The 27443-nt window shown below is 40.9% G+C and overlaps 1 protein-coding gene and 1 long non-coding RNA gene across 2 annotated transcripts; one reads left to right on the forward strand and one right to left on the reverse strand.

The window, feature by feature from the left end:
- Positions 1 to 5200, reverse strand: C5H18orf21 (chromosome 5 C18orf21 homolog). The gene is made up of 5 exons (XM_052786832.1): positions 5058 to 5200; positions 4755 to 4777; positions 3987 to 4186; positions 620 to 828; positions 1 to 193 (listed from the first exon to the last, which is right to left on the reverse strand). The coding sequence occupies exons 1-5, from the start codon at positions 5135 to 5137 to the stop codon at positions 40 to 42; spliced, it is 666 nt and encodes a 221-aa protein (XP_052642792.1). The 5' UTR covers positions 5138 to 5200; the 3' UTR covers positions 1 to 39.
- LOC128141757 (uncharacterized) lies at positions 4998 to 26998 on the forward strand. The gene is made up of 4 exons (XR_008235163.1): positions 4998 to 5166; positions 7666 to 7954; positions 25092 to 25218; positions 26856 to 26998. It is a non-coding gene; the product is annotated as an uncharacterized LOC128141757 (long non-coding RNA).
- Positions 26999 to 27443: the final 445 nt, after the last annotated feature.

Raw genomic sequence — 27443 nt, forward strand, 5'->3', positions numbered from 1 at the left:
TTATTGCTGTAATCTTTATTACTTTGAAATAATGTGCAACTAAAGTAAAGTCAAGAAGGTTTTCAAATCTGCCTTCTGGCTTTTCTCTTTTTCTTCTAGGTTAAGCATCCGTTTTAGCTTAGAAAAGTGAAATCTGGAGTTTCGGGGAGTCTTGGAAGCAGAGCTGGTTGTCGCCTGTCCGGATACACGTGTTCTGAAAAACAAAAGACTCAAATGTCTTAAAGGTGAGGAATGAGAATTAACATAAAGTAACTATGAAAGTGCACACGTACAATTTGAGTGAAAAATTTTGAACGTAAATAGTGTATTTTCATGTGAAAGGGAGCAGTCAGATGTGTAACTTTGTTATGAAAATTTGAAGCCAGACATTTCACATTAATGACAAAAAAATAATGGGGCATTCTTTGCCCATAGTCGCTTTTCATTAGAACCTTGGATTTTAAAGGCTGGAAAGTTAAAATTGATCTCCTCAATCAGAGCACTGAAGAAAAATACATAGTTATCAATTGAAAGTTTAAGCAGTGACTGATCTGAAATCAGTACATGACACCCTTTCCCAACAAGACGTAATACACTCTACTCAGCAAAGTGCCTCTTTAAATAGGAGAGAAACAGGTACCTGGGAAGTGATGAGGGACTGTTCCCTTTAGATCCCAACCTACTGCAGCTTACAGGTGTCACTTTGTTTGCAGACGGAATTTTTACATCTGGTGTCCTCAGGCTAGATTGAATACTCGGAGTGCCAGAATTTTGTGTCTTGGTAGCCAGAAAATCCCTGCTTTTACCATAATGTCTTGTTGTTTTGTTGCATGAGTTGCAAGTAACCAGCTATGGAGAGAAGAAAGAAAATATCAACCATTCTTTCAGTCTTTCCACCATTATGTTATAAAGCCATTGTAAGAATTACCCAAACTATTCTCCGAATATCAGGACACAAATAGTTGCTTAAGTAAAACACGAGATATTAAAAAGCAACACATACTTTACACCTAGTATTTTTATTCAGGCTTCTTAAGCCAAACACATCCTATGGGTTTATCTAGAAATGACTCCAATCCCCTAGCAACTAATTTCAGGAGACCCGTAATTCTGAATGCAACGTTGTACAGTGAAATAAGGAAAACAACCCTGTCAAAACAGAAAGATGAAACAGCACCTGAACTGGATATATGCTATCTTGAGTATACATTAGGGGTACTCGTATTTTGTTAAAAAACATGACATACAGTGTGATCTAAATTCATTAGCATATTCTACCCCTGATGAAGTTACATTACACACTTTCCAGCGAGTCTTGAGATAAAGTATTTAAATTACCAAACTCTCAAAAATAGTCATCCCTAACGAGTAACAGCAAGTCTCAGTGAACAAAGAAGAGGCTTTCTGTTAGTGCAAAAATACTTATTACAATACAGAGGAGGTTCTAAACAAAAGGCACTTTCTCTTCTGTTTACTTCTAGGCTGCAGGGAACTTCCAGCAGCACAGTATGTTGCAGAGGTGCATCAGAACTGATACTGTCAGACAGTCACAGAGACCGTCAGATATTCCTAATATCCCTTACTGCCATGGCAACTACTCTTATTAAGAGACAGGAGAGTAATACAGCCAGACAACTTTCTGAGGCACACAATTACACTGACTGAAAAACACAGTTACGTGATGTTTCAGGTTAAAAAACATACTCAATGTCACAAACATGTCTTAAGCAGTTTTGAAAACATCTATACTAAATCATTCTTCATTTCAAAGTGTGTAAATTTACCTAAATTCAGATTGCTTAGAAAGGACTGAATTCAGAAACGTTGAAACGAAACGTTTTCAGTTAAGTGTTTTGACTGTCTCTAGACATTATTTTGTCAGCCTAACAAACTAAAAAAGAGAAAGATCATTAACTTATACAGCTCAGGTATTGATGTATTTTTAGTTCTTCTAAATGAAATTCAGACGGGAAAAAAAAACCAAAACGGCATCACATGACGACTTAGCACTCCACGGAATATAGAGGTGAACACCTTACAATGCAGGAATTAGAGGATTAATCATAGCACTGCATAGCTAGTTTCCATTCCCTGAATTGCATATGCAGTTAACTCCAAAAATTTTAAAAGCCCTAAAATAGTTATACGCCTTTCATGGCAGAAGCACTCACAAATCAAGTTCTGCTTGCTAAGAAAGGTATCGGAGGCACAACCTGTCACACTGTTGCTTGGTTTAATTTTCAACTGCGCTCAGATTTTCATTTTCACAGGTCTCAGGTATTAGATTATAGGAATCTACATTGCTAATTTTGAAAGATGTCAGTTGCTGACAGTATTTTAAACGCTTAAGACTAGAAATACTTAAATCATAATCCACAGCACAAATGCAAACAGACCTGAGCAGAAAACAACTGCAGCAAACTGTAATTACATCCCAAGATTAGAAAATTACCCAGTTTAAACTGGACCTATTTAAAACTGAATTTTAAACTACTCATATGAACGCACAGTGCGTCCTACAAACCTCTCCAGCTACAGAATAAATCTAAGAGCCCATAGTTCCATAGGACACTGCTCATCAGTTGTCTGAAGAGACAGTTCTTAATGTACACTAAACGTTTGTGATCCCAGAAAAATAAAGCAAGGATTCCAGCTTCTCAGATGCCCTTTCTGCTGCTCAGCTGTGATCTACAATTTGGAGAGTAATAGCAAAGGTGCCGTTCTGAAGTGCCTTATTTTGCCCTGACAGCCGAGAGCCTCTGTGATACTTCCTCAGTTTGTTATTGACTCTTTAATAATTTTTGCTTTCGCAGATTTTACTCCCCAGAGCAGCAGACTCTCTTCTGAGAAAATGCCAAGTGTGCCAGCAACTGCTGGGCACAACAGGGTGCTGTCTCATTTATCAAAACATCCATTCACATAACCTGTTTTAATAGTACTGCATGCCTTGGCAACACTAGGTTAAATGTATACTACTATTCTTCAAATAATAGTAATTAGTATAAAAAATAGTAATTAAACCTTACATTCCTGAGTAATTTTAGGAAAAAGAACTGAAGCCTGAAGAGCAACATTAACTTGTTTAAACTACCTATGTGGTTTGGTTTTGAAAGACTTCCTATAAACAGTAATATTCAGAGAAATGTAGAAAATTCCATTCTTACAGAAGGTAGCAAGAATCTGATGTAGCCATGAGAGTCTACCGAAATAAATGAAACAAAGCTCGTTAAGTTGAGCAAATATGTTTTCACACAACTAACTGATAAAACCGAAAAAAACCTGACAACCTGTCGGTCACTCAAGCCCTTCTTCAGAGCTGAAACAAAGGCAGTAAATGTCAAGCTACACGTACTAGCAAAACCAGCCTGACTTCAGCCAATGGCATGTTCTTCTTCTTAGGTATGTTTTGGGGTATTCTTAGCAATGGATTTGTACGGATTCTAATGGATTTTAGGATCTACATGGCTGTATTAAGGCTCTGCATCTAGCAGAGTTACCTGGTCCTAGTTCTGCCACATTCATAGTAAAAAAGGAACAGGCAAAAATCTGCCACTCCTGCCATTTTTTGCAAAGCTATGCAAACGATACAGCACCTGACAGCGGAAATGGCAGAGCTTCCTGGCGGGAAGAAATTACTTAATTTTCAGCAAGATCTTAGACATCTGCAGCGTCCACCCAGACGGCTGCTAAAGAGATCACAGGGAGGGCTGAGCTGTTAGTGTAGCTTCTCCGACATGTGGGGTTGGTTTTTTTTTTGAGGGGGGAAGCTTACTGTTCTTGTCATTGTGCTCACGATCTCTCTGTTGTGGAGGGTAGATTTTAAAACTGTTGGTTGTGAACAGAAGTTATCCCAAAAGAAAGGAAGAGTTACGTGCTCATAAAAAAAGGAAATGCGTAGGTGTGAGCTCCTCCTCTAAGAGGAAGATTTCCGTACCTCCTTCTTTATGCCACTGAAAGCTTTCAGGGAAAATATCAGGTATTTGGCAGTTCCAAGTAAAAATCCTTACCAGAACACTTCTTGACTCCCTGTACTTCTTCAAAAGCTTTGTCTGTTTCATATTAAGTTTACGGTTCTTCGCCTCTCGTTTAAGAGCTCTCTCTATCTGTGGAGTCACCTTCATCTTCGGTTTGAGACGCACCCGGTAGCTATCAGGAACCAGGAACTGGAAGCAGTAAGGACATATCCCTTCTAATCCAAGTTCATTATCTACAGGTTAATGAAGGTAAGAGAGTAAAACTTATATTAAGTGATCACGTTTTACAGGCAAACATTAAAATGGTAAGTTTCTATTTTAACATCACCTCGGTAGATATGTTTCTATTTTGTTTCAGATACAACCAGAACCCCAGAGGAAGCTGAGCACCACTACGCGCTCAGCTGAGCCCAATTCACGCCAAGCCGATTCACAGCATGACTTCACACGGTACGCGACCGCAAACTTCCCCGAAAAACCGCAATCCCTTCCTCAAAATCTTTAACGACGGAGCCTCACGATTCCGCACGGAGCTCCGCGCAGGCGCGCTCTGTTGCCAGACCGGCGACGCCGAAGCCTCGTGTGCCGTCTAGCAGGTACGCCGCTTGTTCCCGCAGCACGCCCTGCCAGAGTTTTGCTGGGGCAGGGGATAAACGGATTTAAAAAAAAAAAAAAAAAAAAAAAAAAGGGGAAAACTTGCATTCTTTGGGCCACGCTCCTGCCCTCCGCAGGAGGCCACCCCCCGCCCCGCCATACCACCTCCTCCTCCTCCTCCTCCTCCTCCTCCTCCTCCTCACTCGCCTCGGCAGTTGCGGAGCGTCCACCTGCGCGGGAGAAAGGCAAGAGCGTCGCGTCACGTCGCGTCGCGTCACGCGGCGTCACGTCGCGTCACACCCGCCGGCCCCGCGCCACGCGCGCGGCGGCAGGCGCGAGGACAGGGGGCGGGGCCGCCCACGTGCGTCACCACCCAGCTCCGTCTTCACCCACACCCCCCCCCCTTCCCTCTCCCCCCTCCCTCCAGCTCCGCGCGCGCCGTCTCTCGCCGCTTTCCCTTCCCGCCCTCCGCCCCTGAGGGGCCGCCGCGTCCCGCCGCGTCCCGCTTACAGCAAGAACCGCGCCTGGCCCGGGCAGGCGCCCGCCAACCCCTCCGCCGCCACCTCCAGGAACCGCCGCTGCCGCCCCATGGCCCCGAACGGAAGCCGCCGCCAGACAGGTCCGGCAGCCGGCGAGGGGAAGGGGAAGAAGGGTGGGGGTGCGTGGTGTGGGGGTGCGATGTGCAGCGTTTCGCCGAGGCCCGGCGGGCACCCGCGGCCGTAGCACCATGGTTCCGAGCTGGGACGGACCCGCCGTGCCCCGGGCTGGTGGGCCGGGGCAAGGGGGGGGGGGGCGGGGGTGCGTGGGGTGTCCGCGGGGGCTCGCGCCGCCGTCGGGTGGGGCCGCGGTGAGGGACCGGGTGGTTTTGGCGGGCGTGGGCTGAGGGGACGGGAGCTCCTCGCCCGTCGCCGTCCCGTGAGGGAGCGGTGTCCGCGGTCGGGAGCCGCTTGTGCCTTCGGCGGTGTTAGAAGGTCGTTGTTTGGGTTTTTTTTTTTTTCCTGGAGGAAAGAAAACTTTTCCCTTTCGGGGTGGGGGGGGGAATAGATGTCTCTGTCAAGAGTTGTCACGTGAAAAATCTCAACCAGCAGCTCCAGAATGCCGCCTGACGTTCGAAAGTGCTGAACTTCCGCTATCTCCCGCTCCTATTTAGATGCCTTTTCACGAATTTTGGCAACTACGTACTTTGCTTTATCGCTCTGCTCCTATTAAAAAGAGGAAAAAAAAAAAAAAACCAAAACCAAACCCCTCAGCTTTTCAACGTTTGATGTGCGTTTTATTAATTCCCCCGGCCCCATTCATTTGCTAGACATTCTTCTTCTTTGATCTATTGGTAATGGTGTTCATTTAGGAGAGGTATTCATCTGAGCAGGCTTCAATATTCTATCAAGGAATTTGAATAAATATAATTATTTCTTATTTTCTAACACGGAGTAGCCGAGGGCTTTGGAAGTAGAAAAGCATGGGAAAAATTGAATTTCTGGGCTTCCTTTAATAGGAGAGCTTTACAGTGCAGTCAATCAGTCTGGGCTTGTTAATGAAATGTTCGTAATAGCTACAATTAGGGCCTCTGCTGACTTTATTTTTGAATTAAAAATAAATTTTTCAACGGACCTTTCAATATCACATATTTTGTTGCCAAGTTGCTGGCTTTGTTGATGATAGTTTTTGTGTAAACTCTACCTTTCCTGAGTGGAAGAGCAGGGATGTCACATAATATCTATTTAAAACGCAACCAGTGTTCATCAGTCAACAGATTTTCAGCAAATGAAATAGTCCCATTTATTAATAGCGGAGGGGAAAAAAAAAAGGAAAGCATTTTTTGAACACAACAAAGCAAAAATAACTTCAACACCTTTTTGGGGGGCGGGCCTGTTTTTACCATTTTTAACCATGTTTGCCCCCTAGGGGACTTGGTTGCAGAGGAGGAACGGGGAGGGGGGGGACACAACACGGGGACGGGACAAGAGTGCCATGTTCTTTCCCAGCCTCTGCCTAGCAAAAGAAAATGTGCTGGGGATTTTTCTGTTGTCTGGAGCTGGGACCTGACTCCTCCCTGCCCCTGGAGCGGTGCAGGTGGGCCAGAGCGCTTGCACCAGCACCTTGGGATAACTTTTGTTTTTTGTGAGAACAAGTGCCTGAGTGACTTGGTTAACAAGCACTGTACTGTAGTAATTAAGCAGTGACTAATACAATGCAAAGGATTAATTTTTATTTCTCTCCCTTCCCCCCCCCACCCCCCCGCTCTTACACTCTTCTTATCCCTGCTTCTTTTCCCCCTCAGTCTCTTCCAGTCTGTCTGAAATGCCATTTTTTTTCTTCTGCTCCTGAAACTACACTGGGCCATTCCCTTTTTTAGGTTAGTTCGCTGGTTTCTGTTTGCATTATAGATCATCTTTGCCCAAAAAGTAGTGCAAACAGCACCTCCCACTGCCATTCATACACCATTGACATGCCATATCATGTGTCTTGTCCCAGTACCTGTCTCATGAGGCAGAAACTATGTTTCTCATGTTAGGAGTGGTGCTGAACGTGCTAAACAAATAAAACGCTAGAGACAAAGGGAAAATGACCAAGAAACCAAGGCCTCCAATTCACGGCTCTCTATAAGCCCCTTTCTGCAGAACTCCCATCAAAAGTCAGTATTGCTGTGCATCCAGTGCTGGCGGGACCAGACCCTTAAAACCAGATAACCCTCAACTCCCTGGTAGAGTATTTATGGCACCGGTGGGGAGAATTCAGCCGCATTTCAAGGCAGAATGCATTCGTCTCTACTTTTTCCTGGCTTTTGTTCACCCAAAAAAACACATTAGCAGACCCATGTTACTAACTGCTTCCTGCTTCTGTTGTTTAGTGTTTTGTTGCTACCACGGCTGGCCAACAAGCTGTAAATCTTGGCTGGTGTTTTGTAACAAAGGGAAAAATAGAATGATTTGTGTTGACTTTTGGTCATCGTGTATCATTATTGATTTGAGGGAGGGCGGTGGAGGAGAGCCTACTGTCTATCTGTTGCTTGCCGATTCTCCAGGAAGGCTGTGTTAGCTAGCAGTCAGTAGAGGGCAATAGAGAAATACGGTTTGTGATACCTAAAGGATTTGAAGCACTGATTATGTGTTTACAGAAAAGAAAAAGAAGAAAAGAAGAGCCAGGAGGATAGGTTGTTCAGTTTACTACTGGAGACCTGACTGTGACAGACCACCAAGAAAACAAAATTTTCAAAGAGAGCAAAGAAGACCTTCTGCAGCATCTGCGAGTCTCTCCTTTTTTCTTCAGTTACGTAGGATAACTTAGCCAGAACTTATTGATGACTGCATGTTCAGTGGACTCGGGAATGGACTGGGAGATGCGGGAAGGCACTCTTTGGAAGGAACAGAAGAAGAGGCATTTCAAAGATCCTGCAGGTGACTGAGGTGAGCAAACTCGCAGCTTTTCTTTCAGGTGAGATAATAGGTGTTCAGTCAGCTGTATAAAAGTCATGAGCAAACTGAGTGATTGAAATTATATGAAAATTTTGCTTTTCCAGGCATGCTGGTGCAAGACTAATTTTATCTTCGGAAAAAAAAAAGGATAGCGATGCTACAAGGATAAGCATTTCTAAGCATACGTTGTTTTGGAGACATGCTAAAACTGGTTACTTGTTTTATGTGTAATATTTTATATTAGAACTGTTTGAAACATGCTTATCATTTTACAAGGTTTATGTGCTTTAGTTCCTAGACTCTAGTTTACAGAGAAATATATAAAGAAGATGTGACTATTGTTGTTCCTTTTAGAGGGGATTTTTGCTGAGCTTTTGGACAAATGCAACTTGGAGGTTTGGAGAAATTTGCTAAGAGATTTTGGATGCGTGGTGGGAATGCCCTCAGATTCTTCAAAGGCTTTATTATCAGAAAGATACAGAGAAGTGATGACAAAGAATATAGCAATAACAAAAGGAGTTAAGCCACAGAAATCAAGGGGCTGACAGAGGGTTGGGAAAGCAGAAAAAAACCAAGAGACTAAGTTAGGAAATAAGCATATGAAACACTTTTCTATTGCCAAGATCTCAGCTGGTGTCACCATAACACTTGGAAAATATCCCCAGGATGCTGGGAACCATTAAAGCAGTACAGATTATCAGAGGATAAACTTCCACTTCAGCTGCCACTGGTACCAGAAGTGACCAATAAGAAACGTTTGGGAAATGAAAGATGAAGAATTGAAGCATTGACATTCTGGGGATATCACAGAGCAAGTGCAAGGGTATCTAGAGGTCAGTCAGACAGTACCCATTTGAAACAAGGCAGGCTGATAAATAAAAGGAATAAATCATGTTCTAAAAAATACCATCAGCTTTGAAAAGCTAATTAAAGGAAAAGTTATCTAGTGTTCCTCCCGAGCCTGGGTTTATTTTTTAAGTCGTATGATAGGTAAGGCTGCAGCACAGTGATTTATTTGTGCTTTGAGTGCCAAAATATGTAAAAGATTAATATGACGATTGTTTGTTTATACATTGTTTAGAACACAGCTTCCTTGCAGTATGTACCTGAGGGAGGTGAAAGATAACATATATAAAGCATGTCACTATTTTCCATGGGTTGGCAACATCCATCTGACAGGGAAGAGACTCAATGAGTATCAGAATCCCCCGATCTTGAAAGCTACAAGTTCCAGTTCCAGTCTCCAATTTTTTCTTCCTTTCATTCCATTTCCAGTGCTCTAGATTTTCTTGTATACCTGCAAATCCATTCTCTCAAAAGACAATAGGAATTAAAGATTGTATTGAACAAAAACCTCAGAGAGAAACATACCTGCAGTTTAAGGAAATCCATACTTGTGTACCAACTCTTCTTTAAAGCGGTCTCTGGTAGAAACTATTAGTTCTTTCTCTAAAATGTGAAGCTCTAGGGCAATAGACATGCTCTTATAGCTGATACCTATTTTCAGTGAAATTAGCATGATTGCTTGCTGGTGTTTGCTGAAGAGTATTCTCATGGATCATATCTGTACAAATATAATCAAAAGGATTTTTGTAGTGGGGAGCCACACAGGTCAGCAGCTGGGGCTGAGAAATCGGAGGGAGCTACTGCTTGTTCAATTCCAGGCTTTACTTTGCCTCTGTGTCACTTTGTGGTACGTTAGGCCTTTTTATGGTCAGCTTATGAAGTGGCCAGCCTGGCAGCCTGCCCACGCTGAGGGCTAGGCTTTGAATGGCAGGCTGCAGATGTACAAGGAGGCCCTCCTTGCATAGAAGTTATGGGAGAGGCCATCATCTGGTTGCAGTGTCCTTCAGTACATAGACAAATATACTCCTATGCCAGTTCTGGATATGAGTCCTTGTCACCTTCAGCCATAAGAAACTATTCCTTCATTTTCACTCACAAAACAGTTGCCTAAAAATGTTGAAATCTCAAGCCGAATTTCCACCTGTGAAAAAGACGCTGCTAATTAATGTGTTAATTGTCATGTAAACCTCTTTGCTTAATGAGATGTGAAATAGCCCCTACTGTTAGGAATATCAATGTGCACAGGAGTTTGTCCCAAGCCCTCAGGGTCACTTACTGCTGTGCTGCAGCACAACCCAGGGCTGCTATTTCAGCCTCTTGTCAAAATAGGAACATTTTACTTTCTGATGAGTCATCCATCTGGGTTTCACTCAGATCTCGTAAGGTTCCCCCACCCTGTTCTTCTCTGCTGTATATTCCAGGCCCTGCCCTAGAGGCCTTGCTTTCCCAGCCGAAAGATGGGGTGGAACCCTCTTCAGCAGCTGTTGGCTCTGTTCCTTAATTAACGTGGAGGGGACTGCAGATGAATGATACGGAGCATTTTCTCTGTCACTGGAGCTGAACGTGCAGCATTCCTAGCCTTTTCTGGCCTGGAGTGTGGCAGAGCAGCGCTGGCAACCGAGTTGGAGTTTGCCACACACTGTGCTAAACGTTATTACCTGCATCAAGACGGGAAGGGAACTAGGTCAACCAAAGGAGGCAGCTGTAGGTATTTTCCATATTGGTCATATTTACTTATGAACAACACAGAAGAGCTATATGTTTCAGGAAAATATTTCTTGCCTTTTTTTTTTTTCCTTCTGGTGCAAAAAGGGGATAGGGGAAGTCTTCATTTTTTATTTCTTTTCGCTTTAAATTATTTTTGTTTCCTTTTAATTCTGAGCGACCTGTTCTAAGGTGGCACTGGTTTGAGCATGAGGTTGGACTAAATGACCTCTAGAGGTTTCCAACCTTACCCTGTAATTTTCAACACTCATGCTGTTATTTTGGATTCTTCCTGACTCCAAATTACCTGGGAGTGGAAAAAAACCACAACTATTTTAAGATAATTTCCCCCCCCCCCCCCCCCCCCCCAGGTTATTATTTTAATTCATTTGAAAATGGACCAGAGAGAATAGAAATAGGTACTTCCAATAAATAACTGTGTCATGGAATACTTCTTTGCAGTCATCGGTTTCTGGGTTTTGTGTTCCTGGCTTTTGTCATAAAACGCTTTGGCTACCATGTTCAGGCTGCTTAATAGAATTGCTATTATGCAGATATTTAGTCAGCTGAGGGCTAAACTGTTTGCGGGCTCTACTCCCTGCTGCAGTCGAAACATAGCTTCTCACACCTGTTTATAGTATTCAAAGTTGGTCTCACGTCTGAGAGGCTGGCATCATTGCTGATTCTTCCAGCTTTATGCTTGGTGAGTCAGATGGCAAGTAGGGGCGGAATATTTACTGCTAGACTATGTGAAAGAATATGAACTTGAAAGATTCATATCAGTTTTTCAGTAATCAATTTTGCCTAAATTCATTCAAAATTAAACTGTCCAGCTGACATCCTCAATTCATCACCCTTGCTGAGACTGAGATCTTCAAAGCCATTTACAACAGCTAAACAAACATATCTTCCATTACCTTCGATTATAAAGCTTGATAAAGTGCTCAGAAGATCTGAATCTTTAGAGGTGACAGTGCTGGATATAATTTAGACACAAGAGAGGTAACAGAATCAGACAGATGCTTAAAGTGAACTTTAAGCCAGAGTTTCACAGTCGAATATAGGTGGGTGGTGCCATGCTCCTTATCTGTTTCAAAACTGTTGCTGAGGCTCAGTGGTAGCACAGCATATTGTACCTGCATTGGGAAGAGAGCACTTGAGTCTTCATTGCTGGTAATGTGGCATTGTCCCCCAAGCTTATTCCTCTTCTAAAGGAAAAACTGGAATGGAGAGGATGTAACTACTTCGTAAGTCTGAAACAGCTACAGTAGAGAGGAAAAACTCCACAAGATGGTAATTTAATTAGACTGCAGTATTATTGCCTTGACTAGTGATGGAAAACAGGAAACTTCTTCAGTGAGGGTTATATTACAGCTGCATAATTCCACAAAACTGAAAGGAGCTAGCCTTTCTAAAGTTGGCCTGCATGTAAGGCCCTCTGCTTTCCTGTGTTCCTCAGAATTTGTACAAAAAACAAAACAGCAAGGAGTAGATGATTCAACAGAATATTTTTTTCTAAAATCCCAGAGGTCTCTGCTTAAGCATCCCAAGCCAGAAAAAGCTCAAAGTAGTTACATGCACATATGTTCAACAAACATCATCAGAGTTGTCATTAACTTGCTACTTACTTGAAGTGTGGGGAGGGGCTGATGCAATCTCCAGACTTTTTCCAGAAGGCCCAGAGCCATATGTTTTCATGTATTTTTTTCACTATTATTTGATAATGCTAACAGTAGTGTTCATGTATGGTCTGCATCAGTCTCAGGAAAGGTCATTTTGGCCCTCAGTGAGGAAAAGACTTGTTTTCCCTCTTCAGAAAAGTCATTTTAAAGTGGCCAGGCTGGTGGCATGGCAGACATAACAAAGTTTGTCAATTCATAATCGGTTTGTGCAAATGAAATTTTTTTTTTTTCCTTACCGTGTCCTTAAGCAATGTTTTCCTGATGAAAATATTTGTGGTTTGGTTTTTTTTATTAATCTCACCCTTTCTCCTAAGCCAGTCTGAGGTCTCTGCATCCCTTAGCACTGTTTGGAAAAAAAGATCTGGTTATTATAAGAGCATGGGTGAAAGATAGGACAGTGGAAAGCCCGAAGGAGTAAAGGTCCAGATAGAGATGTACTGGCAGGTCTGCAAAGAGCTTGTCACAGTGCCTGTTGGCTCTCTGCTTCTGTTTCATTTGCTCTGCTGGGTAATCATTTGCTTGAGTGCTCAGGTACCATGGTGATGGACACACTACCGGTGCCACCGACCCAGCATGCTGCATATTCATTAAAACATTATTTTTGAAAGGAAACCCAAAATAAATACAACTTTTGAAAATCCTCAGCATAGCTAACATTGCCGTTTACTTTCCTCTCTAACAATACGAATTAGCATGGTAGGATATAGACTTCTTCCTCACGTTTTAGGTTTTTTGTTCTGCTGTTGATATCCACAGCTTTCTCATGAAAACATAAGTGGTTTGAAAGGCTTCAGACTTCTTGCATATGTTGAGTATAGCACATTTGTGCATTGGCCTTTCTGTGCAGCTATTGAGATGTTTGTTCCATTGTCATCAATATTAAAATCAGGGAAAGGGCCTTGGAATAAGAGCCAAATGCGTCTTTGGTCTATTAAGCCCAACAGTTTGCTAGTGTGACCTTTGTGAAACTAGGGGTATAAAGTGCAACTTTGAAAATCCTGGCCAGCAGCTCTCTGCTGGAATGCCAGTTGGCAAGCTATTCTTCCTTCTTCTCCAAATACGAAGCCTTCTAACTGAATAGCTCCAATGCAGCATCTCTTCTGCAGTGTCACGTTGAGGTCCGATCCTCACACAGACCTCTGTTGCTGTTATTACTTTTTATAGTGCAGTGCTATTTATATCTCTGTTTGAATATTTATGGTGGCCACCACTGGAAAGTTAGGACTGAGCAATAGTTTCCCACAGAGGGCATTACTGTGCTAGCATCCCTCCAAGATAACTGCACAGAATATAGAAACAAATGTTACCTCTTTATCATGAGTACCTTATGAGTTTGCTCCTGGTTTTGGTATCTTGAATTTCTTCACAACACTGCTCTCTGAACACTGGTGCCTGGAGCAGTTTGAACTAGCGTACTGGCAGCCTATGAACCGCCAGCACATGATGTGCCCAGGAGGCAAACTAAACCACAGAGGGAATTCAGATAGAGCTAGATGTAAGGTATACATGCACTGGAGCTGGATAATTGTTCCTCAAACTCCACTGATCATAAAAGCTTGCTTTAACTTTTGTCGCAGCCCTCAGGAAATGGAAAAGACATCCTTTCCCTCTTACATTTCCCTCGTGATAAAAAAAGTACCAAATATTTTCTTCAGGCCTATCTTACTATCTTCTCTGACATCAATTAGCTCACCAATTCGTGTGGGCCGAGTTCCATTAATATATGGTAAAAGCGTGCAGAAAAGCTCAAAACTCAGACAGTGATGCAGGGATGCTGTTTATGTCTCCTTGGCACGAGGTAGGAAGGGCCTCTGATGCACTGATTGCCAGAAGTTGGAGACACTTACAAGCAGTGTGAAGACAAAGCAACTCTATTTGAATCTCCCGTATTACTGATACCAAAAAAAAAAAAAAAAAAGAAGTATAGTAAAGACACTAAGTATGGCAATCCTGTTAACATTTCTGAGCAAAGGGTGAGTGAGATTTGTGGGTCAGGACAGTGGTCTCCTCCCTAGCCTGCTTCCTGTAAGATCTGAGCTGATGTTGTTGCAGGGGTGGTGGGAGAGAAGCCAGGACTTACCCTTTAAGGATTTAATTTGGAAAGCATTGGAAGTGGGATCCCCTCATCTCTATCCTTCTGCAGTATGGGACTTTCCACCTTGGCCCCATCCAGTCCTTGAACTCTCTAGGATCCACAGAACCTTGTAAAACACACAGGATATTTCACTGGGGAGAAAGAACAGCCCTTGAGGAAAGCGGAAAATGTACTCTGCTTGCCTCCTGTGCCTCTCCTGACTCCAGGAGCCAGTGCAGGTAGAGTCACACCCCTCTCCCAGGTGGAAGTTGGGCCAGGCTGCACAGGAAGGCACCAAACAGGGTGCAGGATAGTATTGTGGGGTGTCAAAGTAATAATACCTTAACAATCCTGGTGCCTGTAGTACAATTGCAAAACTGGGCTGTGGCATCGGAATGTAGACTACTACTATTGAGATGGCAAACATCTACAGTGCAGAATCTATGAGTTGTCCTGTAAAATGTTTTTGTTGCTGTGATGTTGCCAGTTATGCAGGCAACCCTTCCTCCCAACCATTTGCTCTTTTTCATTAATCTGCAGTAATTTCTTTGGTGTTCCTTTGCATTAAATCTGAGGGGTATTCGTGGCATTCACAGGTATGGTTCAATTAACTCCCTCATCATTCCCTTCCCAAGGGTGTTCCATTTTTGAGAACCACCCTAGGAACATGTGCGAGTTGAGCGTGGATAGAGGCATCTCCCGCCAGCAGATCTGTGTACTTGTTTTTTTTCCATGGACTATTGTCTGGAACTTGGCAAGCCTTTGGAATCTTTCCTGGATGAGCAGTTCTGGATTATTCACCAATTTTTTGTGAGCTGAAGTGAAAATAAACATGAGCTTAGGACTCTGAGCTCAAACTCAAACCCAGGCTTTCCCAATGTAAGCCCAGAACTGAGAGTTTTAATTTGGCCCTTTATGGATTATGAACCAGTGACAGAATTAGGTTTTGAATCTGAATGGCATCCAGGTTCTGTGATACTCATGTAAATATACTAGCTCAGTGCTTGCAGTATGTTTACAGCCTGCTATTCTTTTCTAACTAGTGGTGTTTTCCTTTTCGGCTACAGTGGGAGAAACTGGGGGCTTTACCGTTGGTATTGGGTTTGATACCTTATGATGGTAACAAAATCCGCATATCTAGAAGCATGATAAACACTCAGATATGAGGGTCAGAAATGAGTAAATTTCTAAACAATCTTAATGTCTGTTGGAATGGGCAGAGAAAGAGTTTATGTAGGTTGCACAACTGCAGCCATTGACTGTTCACTTTCAGAAAAGCAGATCTGTGATTTTTCTGTCCTCAAACACTTGGTAATTTTGGTTTAGAACAGTAGGCCCAAATCCAAACTGAGTTCAAATTTTGCAAATGTCTAATTAACAGCAGGTGTTGGTACACCTGGAATGGAAAGTCTGTAAGGAAGGGAAAGCAATCACCTGGTCTAGTGCTGAAAAGGTTGATGAGGGATTAAGGAGAGGGAAAAAAAGGCTGCTAGAGTTGTGTTTAATTTTTCAGTCTCTTTGCTGTCTGTTCAGTCCTTTACATGAGTGCTAAAAATTTCATTAAAAAATTTAAAATATATTTTAAAGACCAATTTAAGAAACTGAACATGCAATACTAGCTTTGGAAAATTGCAGCTCTATTTTCTGACACAATCTTACATTTGTGACTAAGGGAAAACTCGATTATTTCAGTGGATTGCTGGAGTAGATGTGAATCTCACTTTATCCATTCTCACCTAAACGGATTGACTTGGAAACCTTCAGTTTCAAAGAAGGTAAAGGTGTCAGAGTGAGTTCATATGGAACAGATGGGTTTTCTGCAAAAAGCCTCCAATTTGATAAACTTCCAGAAAAATTTCACATGACTGGCAGGAGACAAAGTACCTTTGTTGTGAATGTTTGCTGGTCCCACTGAAGTTGATGCTACTTTGGGAATTGACTTCAGCTGAGATTAGGACTTTGGTTATAGACTGGTGTGAGTGTTGAAGATGAAGACACTGATCATTAAAGCTGTGTCAGCTTCTCAGAAATGAACTGATGTTCTTTTTGGCTTAAGTTCAATGCTCTTTGAATGAGAACCCTTGATTTACATTAAGTATTTCTTAACTATTCTTGGGGCGGGGTATTAAGCTGATGTCTTGCTACTGTTTGTGGAGCCACCAAAGAAACAAGCAAAAAGGAAAAAAAAAACAAAACAAAGAAGAGACAACCCCACAGAAAATATTGATTTAAGTTTGGTGGCTGCTGTTGAATGTGCTTGTCCTTCCCTGTTGCAGCTACAGAACATACTGGCGTTAGAGGTGGGTCGTCCAACAGCTCCCTTTTCGGACCGTTGCCAATCCTGCTTCATGGATCAGGCAACAACTGCCTCCTGAACTGTGCTTGCACCTGTTTCCTCTTCTTCTGGAATAAACAGTTTTGTCTGAAAAGAGCACTGACAAAGGCCAAAGTTGCACACCTAGCCTGGCCCACTGATATAAAGGAAATCACATTTTCTTGATGCTTGTAGAATGAAAGTGGCAGCTGTTACCATGGAAATAGTCACTTTATGAAAGAAGTTTTGAGGAGGCTGAACATCACCACTAATGTAGGAGATTGCAGTCAAGACAAAAGGTTAAAGTTGGAGATGTGCTAATTAGGAGATAGCTGTGTTTCTGATAATGTGAGGATGGATACAAAGGAATTCTATTTGATAAAAATGCTGTTGTCCTGTCTAATCCCTTGAACATATTATTTTGGATACACAATATGGATTAGGTTCATCCCTAGTATAAATCCACTGATTCGTGTTCAAATAGGTGTGAACTTAATGGGTATGAATAGGTACTCTGTCCTGGAAAGGTTCTTTCAAATACTTCCTTAAAATGTATTTTAAGAGTAATTTTTTCACATTCCCTTTTTGGAAACATTTTCCTGGGGTTTGTTTTGTCTTTTGCAAGTACTGATGTCCTCTCTGTCCTTTTCTCTCTGCTCAACACATTTTCTGGGGTGCAGAAATTTCTGTGGTTCTTCAGATTTCTCCTTAAATGTGCTAAAAATGTTATCAGCTAAAAATGTTAAAATTGGAGAAAAGGCTTTGTTATTTCCACTGCAGTTCCTCTGTTGATTGACTGTGCCAAGACAAAGTGAATAATACAGTAAAGTCATCATCTGCAAACAGGAATGTTTGGGCCAGATCCTCTCTGCTCATACAAAGTGCCAAATTTTCACTCTCTTTGGGAGAGATGCATCTCTCCACCAGTTCTGAAAATACAGCAACATACTATTTCTGTTAAATTTCTCAGCTTTAAAGCACTGAAAACCCATCTGACAAACTCCATCTGAGCAGCTAATAACAATTTTAAAACAATCCCACAGTTTGCCCTGGATTATTTCACAAAAGACTTAATTATTCTTAACTAAAGCTCCTGTTGATTGTATTTTTGTGAGCCCTAGCTCTTCAAATAATCTTGAGCCCTACATTCTTCTGTTTATTTATTTTCATTACAAGTAGCCTGCATATCGCAAAAGCCCTTATCTGTGTAATTAGTTTTACATGGATTTTGTAATGAAGACTGTATGTGAAAAATGGAATGGTAAATGTTGTTGGATATGTCCCCCAAAATGACACCAGTAACATCAAAGCAGTAAAAATATCACCACCACACTATTCATGGAAGAGCTAAAGGACATTCTGTGACCAGTGGACGCAACCAATGGGTCCAGTTTAAAGGGTGTTGTAGCATGTGATAATTTCAACTGTATGTCAAGGTCCAACTTAAAGGAGCCCTAACTCTTCTATCTGGGAGACTATTTGAGAAACTCAAAGGCTTATTGCTAGGTTCCTTCTTTATAGCCTAGATGAATGCATGGCATGTATACTGCCTTTTCATTCCCCCTCCCCCCCATGCTATTGTTGCTCTTTAACTTAAATAACACTTCTCCCACCTGGAGGTGTCTTCCTCAAGGCATTTCTAGGCAGCAGTTATCTCCTTACTTAGCTTTTTTATTGCTAGGCTAAACAACTTAGCTCTGTTGTTAGTATCTTTGGATGGAGGATCTCCATTCCTTCATTCATTTTAGAAGCTATTCTCTGCACTTCTCCCCATTTGAGTTCATCTTTCTTGAATGTGTATAGGATTTCAGGTGAGACACAAACCACACTTTGGACATGATCACAGATGTCTCCCAGGTTCTACTGAAAATCTCCATCCTCATGTCCTACAGTCTCACTTGCCTTTTTCATCATGTTACCTGTTTAGTCATCCTCTCATTGGCAACTACAGTCCGCATTTGTCTGTACCTGGTCATCTCCCAGGTTACATTTGAATTTTCTGCACATGACCTTGCTGTTTATCCCATTTCTATGGCTCCCATCTTCAAGCCGCTCTATTTGTATAGTTTCACTACTCTTCTGTATTGACAGTACAAGAGTGTGCAGATATTCTTCTATCTGGGTCACAATGATCAAAAGCTATGAAAGGACAGCAGAAGCCCCAGGATGGATCCTGAAGACCCTCACTGCTAATCTCAATTGATTTGATGCATCCCTTCTTAATGGCACTTACCTGTTACTACTCCTTTAGCTGTTTTTTAGCCATCAAAAAATTCTTCTCCTTAGTCCTCAGATTCCTTAATAATGTATAATGTGGTGTCAAATGCATTCCTAAAGTCCTGAAAGATGACATCTATTACACTTCATTTGTTCAGAAAATCACTTACCTCATCTAAGAAAACTGTATGGATATTTTGTATGGTGTCCCTTTGGTAAACTGCTGTTGCACTTTATCCCATTTTTCATTTATCTCTGTGTCTCTAATATATTTTGTCTCCCTCAAAATGTATTTTAAGGCCTTTCATACTAATGAGGTCAAATGAAATAGCTTGTAATTTCCCAACTGCCTTCTCCTCTTATTTTTCTTCACATATTTTTCTTAAGTAAAGAAACCATATTTACTATTTTTCAGTTTCACTCCCAACTTGATAGTGCTATTAAAAATATTTGTCACTGGACCAGCATTACATGTGTCAGAAATTTTTAGAGGTCAGAGATAGTGATTAACCAGACTTCAAGCTTGATGCATTTAACTTTTTGAGTCGAGCTTTTGTGTTAGCTGTGGTAGTTTCTACCTGCATACCGACATTCTCATTGTTCACCCTATCTTTGTCTCTAAATTCAACTTAAAACTTCTGACTGAAAACTGTGGCAAAACACTTATTCAAGGCCTTTCCTTGTGTTGTCTTTAATCTCCACTCCATCCTTATGCCACAGTGGCACAGCATTTTTCCTGGTCTGTTTTTATTTAGACTACCAAAGAGCCTCTTACTGTTTGTTTTCATATTCTTTGCAAGATATAACTCAATTGGCTTCTTGGCAGTTCAAACTTTATCTTTGTGCTTCCTGACTTCTCAGATGTTTTTAGGTTGTGGACAGTACCTTTGGCATTCTGTGTGGACTTTGCTTATTTCCAGTACCTTCTTTTTGACATAGTTATTCATTCATGTTGGATCTGGGATCTCTTCTTACAAGGTCCCGCTAGTTGCTGGCTGCAGCTCTGTAAAAGCTACTTGTTCAATTTACTGTCCTTTTTCTGTACTATAGAATAGACATAACTTGAGAGAGCTTAAATGCATTTTTTACTGTCATTTTACAATGCTTTACTATGTTGGTGCAAATCTTAAGTTCCTATGCCTACCTTGCTTCTCTCACATAAATAATCCTCCTCATGTCATAATCAAAGCTATGAAGATTATTTGTGTGAGAAAAGGGTTGCAGATCAGGGTCGACATTCCTTTAAGTACTTTCACCAGGTGCAGCATGTTCTCACAGTGGTGGCTTTTTTAGCTGAACTGTAAAAGCTGTTTAAGAGATACACGTGCAGTATCAAAAGAAGTGCAGAATATTTTGGAAGATGAAACTGCTTGGAAACCAAAGGATGCAGGGATTTGTCCAGGTGCCCAGTATTTCCCTAATAGCCTTTTTGCCACTTGACTCAGGTTTTATTTCTGTCTTTTAAAGTATTATTAGATATTCTTTGGGCACCCTGGTGATTTGCAAATGTACAAGTACTGTACTGAGTGCTCAGGAAAATGGTCTTTCACAGAACTAAATTGTTGCATGGAGAACGTTCCTTGGTAACTGCTTATTACTTGGATTTTTGTCAGGTCTCAAGATATATCATGGCTGTGTTGCATTAACACTGGAAAAACATATTCAGCAGCAGACTCTGCCCCAAAGAGCTTGCAAATGAAATGTAAAATACATTCAGGGCCAAAGGAAGCAAACATTTTTTTATGGTTACTGTGAAATAAGCCAGTGTCACTCATCTAAGTCATGACCAGTAGCTGAACCCAGTCTCCTTGACTTCTCAATCTCTCTCTCAGTTGCAGGAAGATTTTTCCTATTTGCATCCACTACAGTCACTAATAGGAGTAGGAAATTTCAGTAGGATATTGGGAATGAAAAGAGACAAAATTTCATTTATTTTCTTGCTATTTCACTTACTTTAATAATCTGTCACTATATGACAAAGTAGTTGGTAGAAGGAGAAAGCATGGTATGTTCCCTACTGGTGCCATTGCATTTTTTAGCCAATCCAGTAGGGGAGTATGTATTAGCTATTAGTCTGTTACAGGGAGAAGGCAGCGGATGGGTCAAAACCTGATTTGGCTGTTAATTTACAAATTTTGAGCAATGAAATGACTGAACAAAGAAGTAGATGGCAATGCAGAAAATACTTTTTGGTATCTAAAAAGCTTCCTTTTAGATTGAGCCTACTCATAAGTAATATTATACACAATTCTGAGAAGATATTAGGAAGTCTCAGTACATTTAGATTTTCAGATTAGCTGGTGAGCTGCACAAATGTGACCTGAATTATGACTCTTCTGTGGTTTCTACTTACAAATCCTTTTTCCACTACAAATAAATTATTAAATACATTTAAAATAATGAGTTGATGAAAAAAGAATTTTTTTTTTTTTTAAATCTAATGGACACAGCTACTTTGAATAGTGTCATTATTTGCGGGAGGAATGACTCCCCACCCCGCCAAATCTCTTCTGTGTATAAATACATCCATTTACTTCAGCAGCATCTCAGTGAATCTAAGTTTGACCAGTAAAACTTAGCTGGAATGTCACTCCTGTGCGTGTCAGAAAGATTCAGGAGAGATTAGTGAGAAATCTGTATGTGATTCAGTACTTAACGCCATGTCAGCTTCACAGCAAGGCAGGATCCTGGGTCATAGGAAAGAAAAGGAAATAGAATTTTGTTTTGAAGAGTGTCATCTCATGTACGTACAAAGCTATTACTTCCCTCTCTGGCAGTGAAACTACATATTGTATTTACCAAAAGAACATCAACAAATCTCATAGAAGTGCTCACATAATGTTATATTAAGGAATTTCAAAGAAATTCTGATCAAGATGGTACTCAGACTCTGAATACCTACAGAATTGTCAGGTACCAGCACAGTGTTGTAAAGAGCACTACAAAAGGGTTTCTGCTGGCACCAGTGTTGCAGTTACCCAGCAAATCTTGTGCTCAGTAATTCATCTCAACAAAAAAAAATCCAAATAATTTCACCACTGGTTATGTTTTTTTCCCCAGTCTCTGTTCTAAAATAGCCAACACAAATCTTTGTTTTGTTCTCTTGTTCTGATGGTGGTTTTTTTGAGGGAAGGAGGAGGTATTCAAACAATTAGAAACTTTTCCATCAAGAATGTGGAGGGAATAAGTTAAATGGAGATGATAAATCATGGTAATGGAAAGCTGCCCCTTCCAGTATATTTGCTGGGTTTCCGAGCAAGATTTTCAGAAAACAGGATCTTAGCCTTAGGATTTGTACTGCTGCATGAACTTTTCAGGAAAACAATTCTACTACATCAAGGACACTCCCTCTGTTAACAGCTTGATAGAGTGATGGGTGTTGATTTAAAATCCAGAGAGAAAAAAATAACTGGTTTAATTTTCAGAGGTGTAAAATGCACAGATCACTAGTTGAAAGAACGTGTAATTTCTTTTAATGCTTATTTGTTAAAAATAATGCATATTTTTGACTTGGCTTATATGTCTATGTTGATTTTTCTTAGCTGTGGAGAAAGAGCTACAATACAAATAACATGGCATAGGTATTTACTCAGCAGTCTGTCCAAACAAACTGACCTGATTAAGGTGAAAATTTTTCATTGCAGCAGTTTTCTATTGGTGCATTAGGAAATTTGTAGTGAAAGGCATGTTCTTTTTGCAGGTTTATTTTAATAAAAAACAAAACCACCTGAAAACCCAAATATTCAACCACAAAATCATATTCTTTTTAATTCCAAAAAGGCTCCATAATACCTTCTGAGTATTACAATTTAGATGCTTCTTGCTCCTGTTCTACTTAGGGGCCTGTTTTCCTGTCTGGACCTAATCTTCCGTGACATGCCACTATCTCTGCTTTATGGCTATGGACATAGCCTATTCTCTGATGAATTGAGGAAAATACAGTCTAATAATGTAGCTACACAAGGGAATGAGAATATGAGTCACTCAAACTTTAATATCTGTGAGGGCCAAAAGCATGTATTTAAAGCTCCCCTGGAAAATTGAATTCTTCTCTGCAAAGGAAAAAAACACAAATATTTTTAATTACCTTTAGACACCTAGTTCTCATTTACTGTTGAATACGTATGGTGACTTCAGTAAAATTAGTTCACAGGAAATGATCCTAGAATTTGAGCTGTGAAGAAACCTAGCGATGCATGTGAAAGGCTCAGTCTGAATTTATATACAAATGACTTCATCTGATTGATAGGAGGAAGAGAGGGGTGATGGTGAATTAAGAGCATGTTGGGCTATTGGTATTCTTCAACCATACTCTATTTGTATAGAGAACTTTTTTGTTGATGGCTCTATTAATCCTTTCTCTCAGTTTGTAGCATTTGAGATTAAAGGCATTTTTTACACGAGTGCCGTGCATGTGGCATGGCCCACACAACTGAAATCCATCTGTGAACTATGGTGTCAGCTCGACATCAATTGCTGTCTGTGGCTCTAGGATAGGTATCTTTAAGCATCGAACAACAAGCAAAAGTTGTATTTCAAAGCCTTGAAACCAGCTGCTGGTCTGAAAGCTCTCCAATTTGGATGGAATATTCTCAGGTTGGATTGCTTAATCAATGCTCTGTTTTCACTTCATTGGCAAAAAATAATATAAAAACAAAGCTTCTCTATTAACAAATTGTTTGTCATTTCCAAGCTGGCTGCAGAGGTCTCTGCAGTCATGTCTACTGAGTTGCTAAATCTTTATGCTTCCTCCTCTTTGGAGAGTCATTAAGCTTAGAAGCATTAGCCTCTACGGGGCTGATCAGGACGGCTTGTTTTAAAACGTGTCAAAACTGTTGGACAGCAGCTTGTTAAAAACTTCCACATTATGGATCATTCTGATTGACTGGGCATAAATTAGTGCCAGTTCTGTTGTTATTTTTAACACAAGTTGCAAAGATACTTATACATCATAATTGAGCCTTTAGGCTGTGGTCGACACAGGTATTTAGTGCATCTGAGCTCTTCCAATTTTTCTTTTTATTAACCCAAAATCTTTTATATGGTCTGTCTGTTAATTAGAAATCTGAGTAACTTAGTGCAACTACAAGCCTGTTGAGAAACTGATTTTCAGAAAGGCTGTTCACCCACATCTTCATTTGCTTTAGCTCAAGTCAACAGCGTCACTGCTTCTAAAGCCTGGATTTGTACAGGGTACACCACAGTGCTACAGTTAACCTATAGCTCTGCAAGAGACTGTTAACTACAGGCCAGCTCTGCAGACCAAACGGGTTTGCCAGTGGTTCCTGTCCACAGACAGAGCAAATGTCGAGTGTGCATATACCTATGCCAACCATGACTTCCATCGGGTGACCTTCAGTGCATCCCCTTTGTACCCTGGTGTTTCATCTGCTTTAAGATAGTGAGTGACCCGTGACTTGGAGGGGGTACGGAGCAGATGCACGTTTCAGCTGACATGGCCTCTGGCAGAGGGGCAGGTGGGGGCAGCCTGTTGAAAACCCCTGTGCCAGAATTCACTTGAGCTTGTCCCTTTGGTGAATAAAAGGGGAGGGGGGGGAGATGAAGGAGAGGGGAGCAGCCATCCTCCTTTCCCCCCTCGTATTTCAGGGGGATTAGTCCCTAGCAGGGAGAAAGGAAGAGTCACTGCCCACAGGAAGAGCTTTTTGCTCTCTGCCTTTGTATGCACCATGTGAGGGTGTGAGCTATGTCTTTCCTCTCATCCCCTCGGTTATACCACAGACAGACTCTCCTCCTATAATTAGGTTTTCAGAGCTCAGCAGCAAAGGTGCAGGCCCACGTTCTGCCAGAATATGACTTGACATTTTGTTAGTGCCAGAGAGAATTGGACTCTAGTATCCAAAGGCAGATTTTAGGTCTCTTTTTAAAGGCTACGCTCCAAGTTAATTCATTTTGTTGTCTGACCAATTCATAGGGAAGAATTACATCTCTCTGTTTCCTGTCTTGTATGCTATAGATACAATTTGAGTATATTATTTTTATTATACTTTAATATATACTTTTATATACTTATACTTTATTTATTATACTCCTGCAATTTCCAGGAAAACTTCCTTTAAAAAAGCAATAAGCTACTGACCAAATGTAGAAATGATTTAGCAATTTATTTTTAGTAGTGGAGAAAGTCCAAAGGAAAAAAATTCATGGCCTATTGGGACAATTTATAAGGAAGAAAAAATAGGAGGAAAATTGTCAGATAAATGACATAATATAATTCACCCCGGTCTAATTTGTGACTTTCAGTTTTTGAGCATTTCTTAATTTGATTTGCAGGTGATGATCTGCTGCCAGAATAAATAAATGTTAGAAAGTGCCGAGACTGCTCAGCCATTTGTCGCGGTATCACTCCCCCATGAGGAACCTGTATCATCATGTTTCTTCAAGTATCTTCTCTCCTGTGGTAAGTTTTTCAGACATACAGTCATCTTCTGTGTCAGGAGTTTTAAGAAGAGGGAGTGAGGTGAGTTCTGAAGAGTCCAGCTCTGGTCCTAGATTTTGGTTTTGTTGGAAGCTATACTCAATAAACCTAGTTGTACTCATACTGAACACATGTAAGGTTTGGTAAGGCTGTGGAGTATAGTAAATACCACAGGACAAAATTACAGGTGTCACTAACTGTAGTTTGTATTTCCTTCATCCCCATAAAGCGGACCACATTTGCACAGTGTGTAAAATTTCTCTACTTGTCTTATTATCTGAAATTAATTTTTTAAATACTGGCATCTGTATTTGCAACTTATGACTTTCAAAGCGAAGTCAGTCCCTCTAAATAATTAAAAAAAGAGCCTTTCATCCAATATTAAAAACAAACAAACAAAAATCCATTCATAATTCTGACAACTAACCTTTGGAATGGAGACCTGATTAGTTCTTATTGAGCTTGGTCCAAAGATCATTGAAGTAATTTGGAGTCTTTCCATTAAAGTTAATTGACTTTAGAGCAAAGTTTTTTCTCAGACATACTGGTTTAGCAACACAGGGTAGCAAACAGTCACCCTGTCACCCATCAGCAACATCACCCACAGACAGAGTGTGTTAGGTGTTCTATTTGACATTGTTTCTGGTAAAGATGTTGCCTAAGTAAGTTGATGATGCCCCTGTGGGCATATAGAGGACATGGGAAAAACTTTGTGTCCTGAGTAGCTGTTTATTTGGCAGTCACCAAAGCCTGCGGGTTTCACTCATTCCAGCTTCACTGTGGGGCTTTCATCAGAAGTGTCAACATTAACAAGATTTTAAACTGCAGGCGAATATAGAACATCATTTGATCCTGGCAAAGAACTGTTTGCCTCAGCACTTGTGGGATAATGTAGACTAAGCAGCAAATCATTGATGAATCTGTAATGCAACACCAGTCCCAGGAGTGCTCAGGCAAAATTGCTGCAAAAAAGAAGGAAAGACACCAAAAGTAGTGATTAAACGTGGCGATAGATTCAGACCTTGGGAGACCTCTAGGGAGACTCTTCTTTTAAAGAAAAAGAAAAACATAAATGAAAAAAGAAAAGGGGGTACAGAATTATGTGCTTAACCCTTTCATTCTGGCTTAATAAAAACCATAAGGAACCCACAGATGCTGAATGTTTACTGAACCTTAATGGGCCTGGAATCATCCTTGCAGTTACTCTAGTTTTATGCTTGTGGTAATGTTGACTTCTGGCCATTATCCACGAGTTTCTAGTGAAACTTTTGCACGTTCTATCTCTAGTGAAACTTTTGCACGTTCTGTCAGGCCAGTAATTCTCATCACTGTTAAACACCTTATTTGCTTTTGCTGTCCATAGAGATAATTAATAAACATTGGAAAAAAAATTGTATAACATTAATAGAGCAACTTATTTAATCTTTATTTGTACATTTAAAACATCTGGCAAATACTTACAGCAATACTTAAATGGTGATTAGAGAACTTCAGTGGAATTGCATTGTCAGAATGTTACAACACATCTGTCAACACAGACAGTTGGTCCTCAGACTAGCATTTCAATGGATGCTTACTTGCTCCCCATCTCTGTTTTTTCTTGTATCTGGCTGCCATAGTTCGAATATTGATCCAGTGGGGTCAGTGCACGTTCTTCCATGGTGATGATTGGGACTTGCACTTAACACCTTGGCACGTGGGAGATCCCTGCTCAGTTTCCATCTCTGTTATGTGTTTGCTCTGGAACGTAGGTGAGTCACTCTTGGGCCAGCCACAATAGGGTTGACAGAGCTTCTTTCTTATGCCCTGGCTGCTTGGATAGTCTGCTTTGTGACAGGGCTGTTTCCTACTATATTTCTGTACCTAGGAAGTAGGGTTCCAATTCCATTTGGTACCTCGGGTTACATAACATAACAAATTTAATTTCAAATAATGACATCAAGATAAAAAAAAAATCCCTATCACATTAATTATCCTCAGAGCATTCCACTCCCTTTGCAAATTTATTTTGGAGACTAAGCAAGGTTATACTGCAGTATTAAATACAGTCCTCTGTTTGGATGAAAGTAGTTGTAAAGCTCCGGCTAATACTCATATGAAGTTTAGATTAGAGCATACGTTCCACCTACTGATACCAAAAATACCAAGTTAATGTACCAAAAATAAACATTCATGTAAAGAAAACAAAGAAGCTTTTAAGTGATCAT

Source organism: Harpia harpyja, chromosome 5 (assembly GCF_026419915.1).
Source record: "Harpia harpyja isolate bHarHar1 chromosome 5, bHarHar1 primary haplotype, whole genome shotgun sequence".
In the NCBI taxonomy this organism is placed as follows: domain Eukaryota; kingdom Metazoa; phylum Chordata; class Aves; order Accipitriformes; family Accipitridae; genus Harpia; species Harpia harpyja.

Bases quoted from the DNA above. Each gene is read 5' to 3' on its own strand.
- C5H18orf21 (XM_052786832.1), bottom strand. From the start codon at position 5,137: ATGGGGCGGCAGCGGCGGTTCCTGGAGGTGGCGGCGGAGGGGTTGGCG. The intron at 4,187-4,754 runs GCGAGTGAGGAG...ATTAACCTGTAG, and splicing joins GACGCTCCGCAACTGCCGAG to ATAATGAACTTGGATTAGAA. The intron at 194-619 runs GTACCTGTTTCT...TTTGTTTTTCAG, and splicing joins AGTCCCTCATCACTTCCCAG to AACACGTGTATCCGGACAGG.